The 13,762-nt window shown below is 46.5% G+C and overlaps 1 protein-coding gene across 4 annotated transcripts in view; it reads left to right on the top strand.

Annotated features, from left to right (window-relative positions):
* TMEM94 (transmembrane protein 94) overlaps positions 1–13,762 on the top strand; it is a 53,409-nt gene that overhangs the window by 14,201 nt on the left and 25,446 nt on the right. For all 4 annotated transcript variants that reach the window (XM_082326917.1, XM_082326915.1, XM_082326916.1 and 1 more), the window contains exons 3-10: positions 6,423–6,542; positions 7,224–7,351; positions 7,944–8,080; positions 8,753–8,949; positions 9,749–9,900; positions 10,525–10,627; positions 10,942–11,028; positions 11,580–11,696. In XM_082326917.1, coding sequence (XP_082183043.1) covers positions 6,423–6,542; positions 7,224–7,351; positions 7,944–8,080; positions 8,753–8,949; positions 9,749–9,900; positions 10,525–10,627; positions 10,942–11,028; positions 11,580–11,696 — 1,041 coding nt within the window. The remainder of the gene's footprint in view (positions 1–6,422; positions 6,543–7,223; positions 7,352–7,943; positions 8,081–8,752; positions 8,950–9,748; positions 9,901–10,524; positions 10,628–10,941; positions 11,029–11,579; positions 11,697–13,762) is intronic.

The raw sequence follows: 13,762 nt of genomic DNA, 5'->3' as shown, positions 1-13,762 counted from the left end.
TTGCTGGCCTCTGGGAGGGGATTAGCATCCTCTGGAGTAAGCTCTGCATTGGCATAAAGCAGTATGCTGTGTGTTGAATCCAGAATAAATATGGACCCCTAACTGCTCTCTGAACTTGGAGGAATACCGTAACTGGATAAATTACAGTAATTAAAGCTCGATAATTGCATAGTACAGGTAAGCTTCAAAGCACTGCATAAACACTGCCTCATCCTGCCAGCAGCCTAGTGGGGCAGGTAACTATGGTTGGGGATTTGCTGCTGTAAACAGGACCAAAGAGGCAGACTGGGGAATGTACAATTCAAAACCGGGCTGTTACCTGGGGAGCAGTCGCCTCTTTCTCTGCCGTTGAGCTGCTACTAGCTGAGGGAGAAGCAAAGCACTGGGCTTTGCGTTACCCGTGTGGAAAGGTTGATCGTGCCTGTTGGCATCTTACTCCGTACTTTACGGAGGGCATAAAATGTGAATGTCATTGTCTGGATTAAAATGGACTCTGTTCACACCGAAATGCAGTGGTGATTCAGGCGGCTGATTAGCGCTGCTTTGGCCAGATCTCTCGGAGGTCTGTGCTCCTGCAGCTGTGTCTCTTTGCAGTGTAAGTCTGCAGGCCCCGTTAGCGATGAGCTGCGGGGAGCCTCAAAGCCAGCATCCACACCGGAGCCCCTGCAGGCACCCCGTTACCAAACTGTGGGAGCTCTTTTGTCCAGGGGCAGGGGGAGGTCTGGGCTGCCTTTCATACTGTTGCTGCAGATGGAGGAAGGAGACAGTTGTTGACTATTGCTCTGTCCATTAATTTGGGCACTGCTGTGCTGAAGACTTTGCTTGTTTCATTTGATTTGAGACCACCAACAGCTAAGCTGTGGCTGCCAAGCTCGTGTCAGGTGGCATTTAAACCACGTTTAATAGCTGTGTTCGTTGTGCCTTCTGGTACCTTTCCCGGCATGTTTTAAAGGCAGTGGTCCCCATAGAGCCATGATCTGCTTGATGGAGCTGCCTGAATCATGCAGGTATCAACACACATTTCTTTTTTCTGTGCTTTCCAGTAGTGTTCAGGTGGGTTGGTGGATATTATAATCTTCACAACGCCTACAGTTGGTAGGGAGTTGGTAGTCCCGTTATAGAAATGAGAAACTAAGGCACAGAGGAGCATCCGATTTTCAGACTGCCATGCAAAAATCCGTGGCAGAAGGAAGAACAGAACCCAGCTGTGCTGACGGTTAGCCCGGAGTCTTAATCGAAAGATCATTCTGTGCAGTAGGAATGTGGCAGGGTGGAGGCTTCATGTACCCTGGGTCACTAGGGAAGCACTCTTGGTAGGAGTCAGGGATCGGACATCTTTTGAAAAGTAACTAGGTGAGTGCTAAGAAAGACAAAAAGCATAATCGGGACCAAAGATGTAGGTAGCAAAGGGAAACTTTTGCCTAGAGTGGCCTATACATTGGCTTTGCTGGCTACATCTGTACCGTTCTATAGCGTGGATATGCCATTTCAGGCAGTCTGAGCACTAACGCGGCAGCTGCAGCTGGACAGAGCTGTAGCATACTGATGTACAATTTGCTTTAGAACAAGAATAAATCCCTCTCTAGCACTCGCCTGCTGTAAGAAACATTGCCCCAAGAAACGGCATGCTGTTGCGTGTATGATGTCTGCCACCCTCTCTGATGAGACCCAAAAAACACCACTATGGGTCATATTGTGCCTTATCCTAAGCAAGAACATGACTTACAGTACTAAATGCAAATGTATTTGGTGGCGTTACTCCTTCTCATATGTTTTTGGAACTGTGAATAATGCTTAGATTTCAGGAGGTGTAATCCCTGAAGTAGATTAATAGCCTGCAAAATGTCATTGTTAAATTAAAAACTGCCTTCTTGTTTCTGCTAAGGAATGCAAAATAGCTCTCAGAAAAAGGAAGAACATTCTGCTGCCCAGTTTCCCGCCTCCAACTGTTTAAATCTGAAAAGCAATTGAGTAGAAGTGTTAAAAAAGGGGCCTAGTGTGTGCAGCCTGGAAAGGGGGAAACAATCTGACAGCTGCCTCGTAGGGGTTTTCCATACCGCTCTGAATCAGAGGGGTGGAACTGCAGTCTATGAAAATTGAAGCTTCTAGCAAATCTTCTGTTTTCTATTCCCTTATTTGTTTAAACAATCATTGCAAAGGCAGTTATATTCAAGCGTACAGCAGTCTTGGTGAGAAGCCCGTATTCTGCAAGAGACTGAATCCACAGAGGACGGAGGATGATTCAACCCACTTTGCTCTGTTGAATCAACTTACGTGTCTACAGAAACAGTTGGAAGGGTGAATTCTGTAAAGCAAAGAATATATTTGTGCTCCACTATTATCTAAAAAAATGTTTGGCACATGTGATATGACACCACATATTGTATCAACATATACTGGTACAACAAATAAATATGCTACTCTGGATGTGTAATGGCTGTATGAAAATATAGGAGGACTTAATGATACTAATATTTTGTGGCCATTTCTTACATGTATACATTCTGACCTCTGCTTGTTTGTTCGTCTTGAAGGAAGGAGCAAGACCGCTATCTTTCATCGGATAGCAGAGGGTGTGAGAATAGCTGATAAACTTTTAAGATATTCTTGATTCATTCTATGTGTAAAAGAACAGGATGGGAGTTTTAGGAGGACAGATCAGGAACCAGTGATGATTTTGTGTAAGGACAAAGGTGGGCTGTGGGAAGCAGAGATGACTAGGTGGTGATGCTCGGGAACAACTTCACATTAAGGGAGGAAAAATCAGAAGATAACCACTCTTTTCCTACCTATCAATCTGAAAACGCTCCTGCAACCCACGAGGAAGGTAAAAGAAGCCTTTTTGCTGTGAGCCAGGCAAGGCTACAGATTTAAATAAGCTCCTGGATCATTGGGTATTTGCCAACTAACTTCCCACTGTCAAACTATGGAGGGCCAACTGAGAGGAGAAGGCAAAGAAAAGGCTACTGATTCTGTGGCTCCCCGTCGCCTAGCTCTGAGCTGCTTCTTGTTTCCTTCCTGAAGAGCCAAACCAGCTCCTAAACCTGGGCATTTGCTAGATCTAGCTCAAGTTCCCTTTCCCTGATGTTTGCAGGCAAGCTAAGCGGTAATTTAACATTTAGGATATTTACTGAAGGTGGAAAAAAGAGGAGCCCGTTGACGCATCTTTTCATCTTCCCATCCAGTCCACACCTCAGTGCATTCATTCCCTCCAGAAAATGAAATCACATGGACAAAAAAAATCTCCCGCACTGTGTGCTTTTTCCTTACAGCCATCCTGCAGATTACAACTCTTAAGAGAGACGCATTATCGTTCGCAAGGCAGAAGGTTGCAATCATCCTGTGTTTACCTGGCTTCGGTCACGCCTCTCGGGCTCGGGCTGTGATAGCCGGAGCAGGGGTCAGCTCCGGAGGAGCCGTAAGTGCACTTAGAGGCTCCTGTGCTCTCCGGCCTCTGGGGCACAGGAGGAAGCAACTGCTCATTTTCTCCTCAGGACATTTTCCCTTTAGGCATGGGCAAAAGGAAAGTATAGCCTTTTAAAATGCCTCCTGATACCCATCAGGGGTTTGCTTTCACGGTAACCTGGAATTTACCGTCTGTTTTTTCTTTCTTTCTTTTTTTTTTTGTTCTTCAGAGGAAGCCCTACGCTAAGGCAGCTGTGCAGGAAGGTGTCTCGCTGTTTTCGTTTTGACCTGAAAATTAGCGGATTACTCTTTGAATGCAACTTTCCAAAGCAGAGATGCGAATGTTGAGGTTTTTATTAATGAACTGACACCTCCGGTGAATGGCTTCTTCACCCTGGGGTGCTCACCTCCTCTTTTGTGGCAGGAAGAGCACTTGCAGCTGATGAAAGGCTGGAAAGATCCCTCTGGGACAGCTTAAGAGCACCTAGGTTTGCCATATAGAAAGGTTTACTTTAGGGCATTTGAAAAATGCCTCATTAGCAGTTGATGACTTAGCAGGGCAGCTCTTGTTGCGAATACCTGCAGCTGCCCCATGCCAGGAGCTCACGGTGGCTCTTCTCCCCCGTCCCCTTCATTCCTTGGTTCCAAGCGCCGTCCCTTGCTGCTCACCGGCAGCAGGGTATCGGAGTCACCGCAAGCAGCCTCTCACTCACGTTATTACGGTGTTTGTTTACCAGGCTGGCTCTGCCTGCTTTGCCGAATACTCCATGTTTGAAGTGTCAGGATGGGTGTTTAAGAATCCCTGCCCTTCCTGCTGTTCTTCCTCCCCAGCCCGGCCACACTCTGCACTTGTTCTTTCTCACCTGCTGCAGCCACCGTCCTTTGTGGCTGCCCTTACCCTGACCGATACTACCGCAAAAGAGGAACTCTTGTGTAAAGACTGGAGCAGGTGTGCAAGTATTTCAGGAACCTTTTTGATTACCTCTGGATTTGCTGCCTTTTTCTGCTCGCTGCCTGCTGTGATGTGGCTGTTTCTCTTTCCAGGCAGTGTGTGTTGGCAGATGTTGGCATTAAGTGCAGCTTTCCTCTCATTTCTTCTGTAGCTCTTGATGTATCCATTGCAGCCAGCTCGGTGTCTAAGCAGACTTTGCTTTTCAAAGTCCCTCTTATTATTGCTGCCTTTCATTCTGTATCTTTTCTTTATCTGTCTGCTTTCCCCGTGCTGGAGAGGATGAGTGTTTTTGTGGGTGCTTTGCTATGCCCCAAACAGCCAGCAATCAGCGGAGAGAGAGAAACCTTATTGTGCGCCTTGCTCCGCGTCGCTCGCGGGCACTCCCGTGGTGCAGTAGCGTGTCTGTTGCCAGCTACGCTGCCTGCCATCTTCTCCTCTGGGAGTCTTTGAGAGACTCCTATGTTTAGTCCTATGCTGATGTTACCTGGGCTGCTTCCAAGAACAACACAGAACTGCTTCCTCTATTCCTAAAACTGACACGGAGTGAAAACTACAGCAGGATTATTTTTAGTTCTGTAAAAGTGCAGCTAAAGCAGCATTGCTAGACTCTGCCCAGCCAGAATTTGCTGTTTCAAATTGCCCCTGCTAGGCAGGGAGCGTGTGTATGTGGTAGATGGTAGTTTAAAGAGCGTCTATCTGCTATTCCTTCACACTTACATTACAGTTTTGGATTGGACCATCAATGCAAATGAGTCTGAAGTCCAAGATTAGTTTCCAGTAAATGTTCATCACGAAACCACTCAGTTAAGGAACAGGAAGAAAAGTGCAGATCACGGCTAAGCTGCGCTTGCAGAGCTGGGCGCGTGCACGCAGCTCCTGAAGAGCAGAGCGGCTGCTGTTTGAGACCACGGTGGATTTGGCAGGGCTGGGAAGGGCTTGTGACTGCACTAGCAGGGAGAGCTGCTGGGTTTGCTGGGCTGTGTGTCATGCTGGTGGGGGCTGGAGGGGGACGCTCCCTGCCTGCTTTGTGTTCAGTACTTCTGTGCCCTGTAAGCGGTATGATGCACCTGAGCATTTCTAATGTGCAGGATATCCTATGCGCTGCGCACCCTCAGGGTGTTTGTATTAAAACGTGAAATGCAAATGAGAGCTCTGATTGACCAGTACCATGATATCTGCTGTACCATGATATCTCACGGCCACCTGCCTGCTTTTCCTTGTTGATTGGCTTTCAGTGAGCTGGTACCTCGCAGCAGTTTCTGTGATTTGAAAGGAAGGTAAGTGCTTGTGTTCTTGCCCCAGAAATGCAAGTGCTTACCCCACTTTCTTGTTATCAGCATCAGATCGCTCTTGGTTTGCATCCTTTCAGGCTGCTGCCTCCCTGCTGAGGAGTGAGGGAGCAGTGGTCTGGACTTTGTGCTTCCATAGCCCTGTATGTTCGCACAATTCAGCCCTTAAATCTCCAGCGCTTTCTTTTGTAAAAGGAGGAGTTGATGCTGGAGTCGTGTCACTGCCTGAACTGATGCATTGCCTAGCACTTGAATCTGGGGGTTTCTGTGTCAAAGTAGCCACAGAGGCAGGATTCGTAACCGAAAATTCGTAATGAGCAGATATTAGATATTATCAGAATTGCAGATATTCTACTACTTAGTTGTTATTACTGTTAGAAAAATCCATCCTGTAACATTAAAATTCTACCTTAACTGTGTTCTGTTGTCTCTACAAGCTGATACCCGTTCAAGCCTGCATAACCTCAGAGCTGAGCAGCCTCCTTTTGTACCGACCCCAGCCTCTGCTGATTAGAATCTTGTTTCGCAGAAATGACTTGGTATTGTGCTTTGATAAAGTATTTATCCAGCACAGTCACGACCGGTTTGTTTACCTGATGTTATCTAGGTGCTCTAATTCCAGCCAGCAGTCTAGAGTTCACAGGAGGGAAGGTGATTTCAGGAAAATGGAGAATCAGACTGATGATGATGAGTGCAGGGCGCTCAGTCGGCCACCAGGAAAATGCCTAAAAAGAAAATAGGAAAGCACTAAGCAGTTTGTTTTTCTGGCACCTCAGGATGAGATGACCTCAAGTTTGGGCCTTACCACAAAGAAAGCCCTCACGATCCTGAGAGACCAGTTGTCAGCACTGCTGGAGGGGCATCAGAAGGAACGGAAAAAAGTGACTTCGTGGAAGGTGAGGCACTAAACAGCACAAGATTGGGCACTCGGTCTCCCCTTCTCAAAGTAAAGCTGAAGATTAAACAAAAGTTGGCTGCGTTCCCTCCCAGACTGCTGCTGCAGAGTGTCTGGGTGTAGAACTGCTAAAGTCCTTGGGACCAAAGCAAGGCATTACCTAAGGGTACGTTTCTCTCTGCACTTCTCTCCTGGACGCTGGAGCTCTACAGGAGCTTAGCTTCACCTGTGAAAGGATCTAAGGGCTTCAAGAGCCACTAATGGCAGCGTGCCTAGGGGTGCACATCAGGTGGAGAGAAAGAGCTGTGGAGCTCAACAGTCTCCCCTTGTCCACCATGTTGGTCTGGCGTGTGTGTTGAATACAAAGCGCTAGTGTTTATGCACATACTTAAACGTGTTCCTTGCTTGGTTAGTGACAATGGGGCAGCCTGGAACAGAAGCCTTTTCATTCTTCCAAGCAAGAGTAAAGCAGCGAGCGTTCACCCCGACCGGCCAGCTGAGCAACCGTTAGTGCTGCAGCATTCGCATACCTGATCTGGGATGCTGCGTGTCATTTTCAGGGGTTTTACAAAGTTGCGCTCACCCTGGAGTGTCAGCTGCTGCCTTCACCCTTTCTCACTCTGCTTTTTCAAACGTCTGGCTCTGTATTTCATGAATGCTGCCTGCTGCTCTCCTTTTGTAGGAGGTGTGGAGGAGCAGTTTTCTGTACCATGGTAACCGTTGCTCCTGTTTCCACTGGCCTGGTGCATCTCTGATGCTTCTGGCAGTGCTGTTGCTGCTGTGCTGCTATGGGAGCCAGCCACAGGGGAGGTAAGCAAAACATCCTATGCTGGTTAGCAGAAGCAAGGTGGTAGTTTTAGATTGTCTTGACACTGTGTGTGGCTGACATAACGGTGTTGTCCCTCATTCTGTCTAGACATCTAGACGCTAGCATACTCATACTGGGAATTCTGTCCCTTTCGCAAAACTTCAGCCAACTTAACTCTCCTTTTAATAGACCCATAGAATGCCCTATGGAGAGACTGAGATTTTTCTTTCCTACAGCATGGCTAGATCTTGAAAAAGCCTAAGGCATTATCACAGTTAGGAAGGATTTTGAAACTGGAGAAGTTAGTGGCTCATAGGAGAAGTTACTCTGCTGTCCCATGCACCATAGCATGCCTTGACCATATTTGTAAGAGTATTTTTTAATTGAGACAAGTCCTTTCAGACTTCTCTGGTGGTGTTATTCTAAAGAAGAAGTGTGATCATAGCTCCCCTGCTTTTCTTTTTTAGCCATAAGTCTGTGGGATGTAGGAATAAACAACCGAGCAGGTGCGCATTTATCTCTGTGGGTGGCTGGCAGTGTATTCTGCTCATTTACTCAAACCTCTTCTGCTTTCTTCTGTTTTGCTGTGCAAAGCCAAGGTGCTGAGATAGTTAATGCACTGGCACTCTTCCTCCTTCTCCTCTTGGATCTCTTCATGATTGGGCGTCAAGAGAGGCTGAAGTGCAGAGAGGTGGAGAGGAGACTTCAGACAATCATTGATAAGATAAACGGTGAGGTCTCATTCATCTGTCTATTTGCATTTGTGTTTTCCTCCCATTGGGTTTTTCTCCAAACCTTATCACATACATTACTAATTGAGCTTACTAGCCTTCCCCTGCGTTACACGGAAACAGGCTGCGAGAATTGTCCTACTCATGCCTGTCCTGTAGAACAGTTATTTTGAGCTGTCATGTGGCCATGTGTTTCCAATCTGTGTGTTATCAGGTAGGCGTCTGTTATGTCTGTGCTTCGGAGTAATTCGAATCCTCAGTATCTTACAAAAATATCTGCCTTGCAGCAGATGATGAGAGAAGAATACGTGGGGTTGTACCACAACATAGAACAGAAGGAAATAAATTGCTGTGCGTGAGCATCGTCTCAACAGGGGCTTTTGAACCTGAGGAGGCAGTTCATTTCAGTGTGGCAGTTTTAAGGACAGCCTTTAGCTTTTCCATTGTACAAGTATGTATTTAAGGTTATAAAATGACTATGTTTAGTTTTTAATACTGGGTGGAGAGAAAGGGGAAAAGCCATCAAGGAGAAAGAGAGAGATGATAAAAGATCATGGAAATGGACGGAGCTTAGCACTGGAGGACCTATAGCCGTTACAGGATGTAAATCGATGTATGATTGGCCCCTCCAGAATTGTTACCACTTAATTCGTTCACACTTTGTCCTTTCAGATACGCTTGGCAAAGAGGTGAAATGGCCAGACTCCATGTACCCTGACCTTCACATGCCTTATGCCCCATCCTGGTCCCTTCACTGGGCCTACAGGGATGGTCACCTTGTCAACCTGCCTGTCAGCCTGCTCGTGGAAGGAGATGTCATTGCTTTGAGGCCAGGCCAGGAGTCATTTGCTTCTCTGAGAGGGATTAAGGTAACATGCTTGTCTTGTTTCCCTGGCCTGTAACAAGATATTTCCCAGGATTTTCCTGCTAATACTCTAATTCCCAGCGTACAGATTATTGGAGTGTTTGATTTCTTCTGACCTTGAAAATAGTTTGAAATTCCAGTTCAGTCAAGGACGGTGCTTTGTTAGACAGGCTGCGTCTTCTCTATGAGCTCCCAAACCCTATGGACAGGAGACACTAATGTGATCCCAAAGCACCGTATTTCCATCTCTTCCAGGTCAAGAGGGAATTGTAATGGGCTGCTAAATATAAGTAAGTGGAGTGAATCTATCCAGTAGGATGATATGACATACAAACCCCCTGCTTCATCCTGGTTTTTATGTGGAGAAATAAAGCTTGTCTGCTGTGACCTTCTCCTTACTACTGATTTATTGTAAAAGAAGATAATATAAAATACCTGGGGTAGAAGTCAATTAACAAATCATTTACAAGATCTATGCAAAGATTTTGCTGCTTAAGAAGATTGGAAAAAGTTTAAAGCTTGAAATGTACCTGTGTTGGTTTTTATCGTAACTTTCGCTCCAAATGCCAGTTTTCGTGAAATAACCAGGTGTGCTTGAACACAAGCTTTTCATTTTGCTTCAAGTTTGAAGCAAAAGTTTAGCTAATGAATTTTTGAGAGCTGAGACAGGGAACTGTGACAAACACGTATTGTGTCCCTTGCAGCGGGAGGGATCCTGCTGCACTAAACCTCCAGTCTCTCGCAGCAGGATTCCACCGAGGCCCCGACTGTGCAGCCTTCGGGCTCTCTGACTTTTTTCCTAGGATGATGAGCACATAGTTCTGGAGCCAGGAGATCTGTTTCCACCTTTCTCACCTCCACCCTCCCCAAGGGGAGAAGTGAAGAAGGGACCTCAGAACCCTCAGCTATATCGTCTCTTCCGTGTCTTGAAGACCCCAATAATTGATAATGTCAGGTGGGTTAAATACAGTGCACAATGCCTGCACAGCTTGTCTGTGTCCTTGTTGCTGCCTTGTGTCCGCAAAGAATGAGACTTATCAGTCCAGGCCAGGAATTTTCAAATATGCTGTGCTGTGTTTTCTTTATTACCTGGGAATGCTCTAAGTCTCTTACTGTCTGTCTTCAATTGTCCTCCTTAACTGGTAGATGAGGCTAGTATATAAAACCACATTTATGCTGAGTATTACTGTTCAGCTCATTACTTTCCAACTGAATTTGTACTATGCAGGGAGGTCACAGATTTCATGCATTTGATGTAACCAGCGATATGACACCCTTTGGTCAGCTGGAGATACAGATGTCTGAATGTCCTGTTGGAGTTTCAGTACACATTGGGGCGATGGAGCCTTTCTGTTAAGCGGGTGAGGAGACCTGGGGAGTTTGCTCAACAGCACAGCAAATTTACCATGGCAAGCGCAATGCTGTTGTTGTAGAACTTGGCTTCTCTTTTGAAGGTCATCCCTCACAGCATAGGGTGAACACAGTGTTCTAATCAGGTATCCTAGGAGGTTTATATCTGGGGAGGGTGCAGGGTTAGGGTCTTGGTTGCTGAAATCTCAAGCTCTTTTCCATTTTTTAGGTGGTGTCTGGAAATGGCTTTGTCACGTCCTGTGACAGCCCTGGATAATGAGAGATTCACTGTACAGTCAGTGATGCTGAAATATGCTGTCCCTATTGTACTGGTAGGTCTCATTTCAAGCCTTTGTTGTTGAATATAGCCATGTTTTTGTCAATAAAAGTGAAGAATTTGCAGCCATCAACAGGAAATTGTGGCCAGGCCCTAACTCATGCAGCTGACTCTTTATGTACCTTGGGTAGTTCAGAGAAGCAAAGATGCTGAGCCATCTAGCCATGAGAGTGGAGGGAGGAACTGCAGCAGCAGACCAAGTATATCTTCCAGCCTTTCCCCGGGCTGAGAATGTTACAAGGCAGTGAAAACTCCTTCCCTGCAAGTACTAATAGTTAGCTGACAGTGTCATCTCTGTTTGAATTGCAGGCTGGCTTCCTGATCACCAATGCTGTGCGCTTCATTTTCAAAGCTCCTGGAATTGCTTCTTGGCAGTACACTCTTCTTCAGCTACAGGTAAAGGAGAGCTTTGAGCTCCAGTACACCTCCCCAGAGCACCGCTGGGACCGATTCCCTCCCTCAGCGACCTCCTTCGTCCCGTGCCAGCATCCTATGCATGCCCTTGTGTGTGCTGGATCCAGCAGCTCTCAGTGGAGCAGGACAACAGCCCTTCCCTGGCCGTTCCTCCTAGACTGCCCTTTACATTGTTTGCTCTCTCTCGTTTGCCTTGTATGTATATATGTCTGTGTGTGTATATATATGTGTGTGTATATATATGGTATCCTTTGCCTTTAAACTTGTAAGAGTTTATGCCAAATTCAGCAGGAAAACCAGCTGCAAGTTGGTGTGATTTATTCATGGCCTCCTTCATTACAACCCGCTCAGAGGGTGTGTGTCTCCCCTCCTGTGCTTCTCCCTGTGTTGTACTGCTTCCAGTGCAAGCAGGCTCCTCCTCTCCTGCCACTGCCTTTTACCTGTCCTCTCACTGTGGTGGAGAAGATGTCATCTGAGAGGTCTGACTTCTTCTTGTCTCTGTGCTTGCTGGTGATTACAGTTTTTTTTTTCAGGTGAACGGTGTCCTACCCATCCTTCCATTGCTCTTTCCTGTCCTGTGGATTCTTGCTACAGCCTTTGGAGAAGCCAGAGTCTTGGCCCAGATGAGCAAGGCCTCATCCACCTCACTGGTAGGTATCTCTTCACATCAAACCATTGCAGAGAAAAGGGCGGGAGACGAGAAGGGCTCTGTGAAGCGAGCACAGTGAATTCAGCAGATATGTCCACATAATTGTAAAAGCTTGTTGGATCTTTGGTTGTCCCAGCTATGCCCTCTCCCTGGAGCAGTGTGACGTCTTCTTGAACAGATGTTTTAATTTTTTCAATGTGTGTACAGATATCCCAAGGTGATAGGAAGCTCCAGTGATTCCATAAATCTCTTCAGGGCATGTGCTTTGTATCAGCTAAATAAAATCTGTCAGAGGGGCTAACGTGGAGATAAATGCCCTGTGGTGGCTATAACTTGGGAACGTTCAGCGACTGAGAAGGACTGGGATACGTGAGGTCCTCTGCAATCCCCTGGTTTAACACGTGGGCTGAACAGCCCTTTCTTGAGGCTCTGGGGCTTTGCTTGCAGGCATGGCCTTTGCAATGGATCAGGGAGTAAGAGGAGTTTCTGGTGGTTGTGCTGGTTTGGGGAGTGGAGTTTGGTAGTTTGATGGGTGTGTGATCCCGAACTGGATGCGCTGATGGGTGTCTCTTGTTCTCTCCTGGTGACAGTGTTGGTGAGGTGCACTGTGCTATGTTTGTCTTCTGTGCTGGCTTCTGTTACGCCTGTACTCGGACAGAGTTTCTCTCTCCTTCTTGTCCTCCCTTGGCCGCTGTGGCCCTGGGTCTGTGTTTTCTGTTCTTTTCCCTACAGGTGGTACGTGACTAAGCTGTCTGTGTCCTGGGAGGGAGGACACGTTACCTCCCTCAGTGCCGTTTGCACCTTTACCATCTCTTTTCGGTGTTTTCTCCACTTTACCTTTCCCGCCCATTCTCAGCATCACTTGGTTTCTGTCTTTGGAACCTTCCTCTTTCCCTTCACACCTTGCTATTTGACTGGGAAAAGCCAGAGCCCCTTGGCTTCCCTGCTTCATCATTCTCAACACACCCATTTGCCCTGTCACTCATACTTGCACCTTCCTTGTGTTCTTTCCTGTCTTCTCCTTTTTCTTGTCCAGGCAACTCACTCTGTCCAGCCAGCTCTTTCTGTGACATCTCAAACACGATCCTCCATCCTTGCCGCTGCAGAACAACCGTTGTGATGTGCCTTGGTCATTCTCCCCCTTGACTAGGGCAGTCTTCTCTTGGCCTCTCTATTTCACTCCTTCCTTCTCTCTACTCTGTTCAAAATGTAGCAGGTAAGACCCAATCCCTCTCCAGTCACTTGGCCTGTGTGGTGCTCTTCACCTTCTGCGCCCTCCCGTCGTGTTCAAGCTGTTTGATTCCCAGTTTTTCAAGGCCATAGGGGACCCTGTGACTGGTTAGTCAGCCGTCCTGCAGGACACAAACCAGTGCCACCCCAAACGAGCCCCTGCCTCAAGCTGCGTTACTACAGTTGGATTACAGCAGCATTCCTTTTAGAAAGGAATTTGATGTTGGTTTGAAAACATTTGTACTGCCTTTGATAGGTTGTTTCAGTAATTATTTACCTTCGCTGCTAAAAATGGGCATTCTATGTTAGTGGGACTTTTTGTAGTATCTGATTTCCAGCCCTTGGAATATTTACATCCTTTGTCTCCTAGATTTAAGAGCACATCAATCAAATTTCTGGTCTGTTGTAGCTACTCACATTCCCTTTTACCATCTCTTTGGTTAAGTAAACAGTTTAAGCACCTTGAGTCACTATAAGCATATTTTCCAACCCTCTAAACTTTCTCTTGGCTTTCCTCTTAGCTTTCTTCAGTGCTTCAGGATCACTGTAGAATTATGAATCTCCAAAACCCACAAAATATTCCAGTAACAGTTGTGCTTGTGCTAAATTTCAGAATAATTTGGACTTTCTGCTCTATGTTCCCTTGTTAGTGCAACAAAGGACCATATTAGATCTTTTAGCCACTGCTTTAAATGGCCGGGCTTTGTTTCAGCTGATAATCTACAGAGTTACTGCTTTCTAAGACAGAGTCCTCATCCTGTAAGTCCAGCCTTCGTTTTTGCTCCTAGGTATGCAGCCTGACTTTTGTGCCTGTTGGTATGCATGTGTTTGCTTATT

The sequence above is a fragment of the Platalea leucorodia genome, assembly GCF_965183815.1.
Source record: "Platalea leucorodia genome assembly, chromosome: 14".
Taxonomy (NCBI): Eukaryota; Metazoa; Chordata; class Aves; order Pelecaniformes; family Threskiornithidae; genus Platalea; species Platalea leucorodia.
The sequence above is the reverse complement of the archived record's forward strand: the minus strand, read 5'-3'. Positions and strand labels throughout refer to the sequence as shown.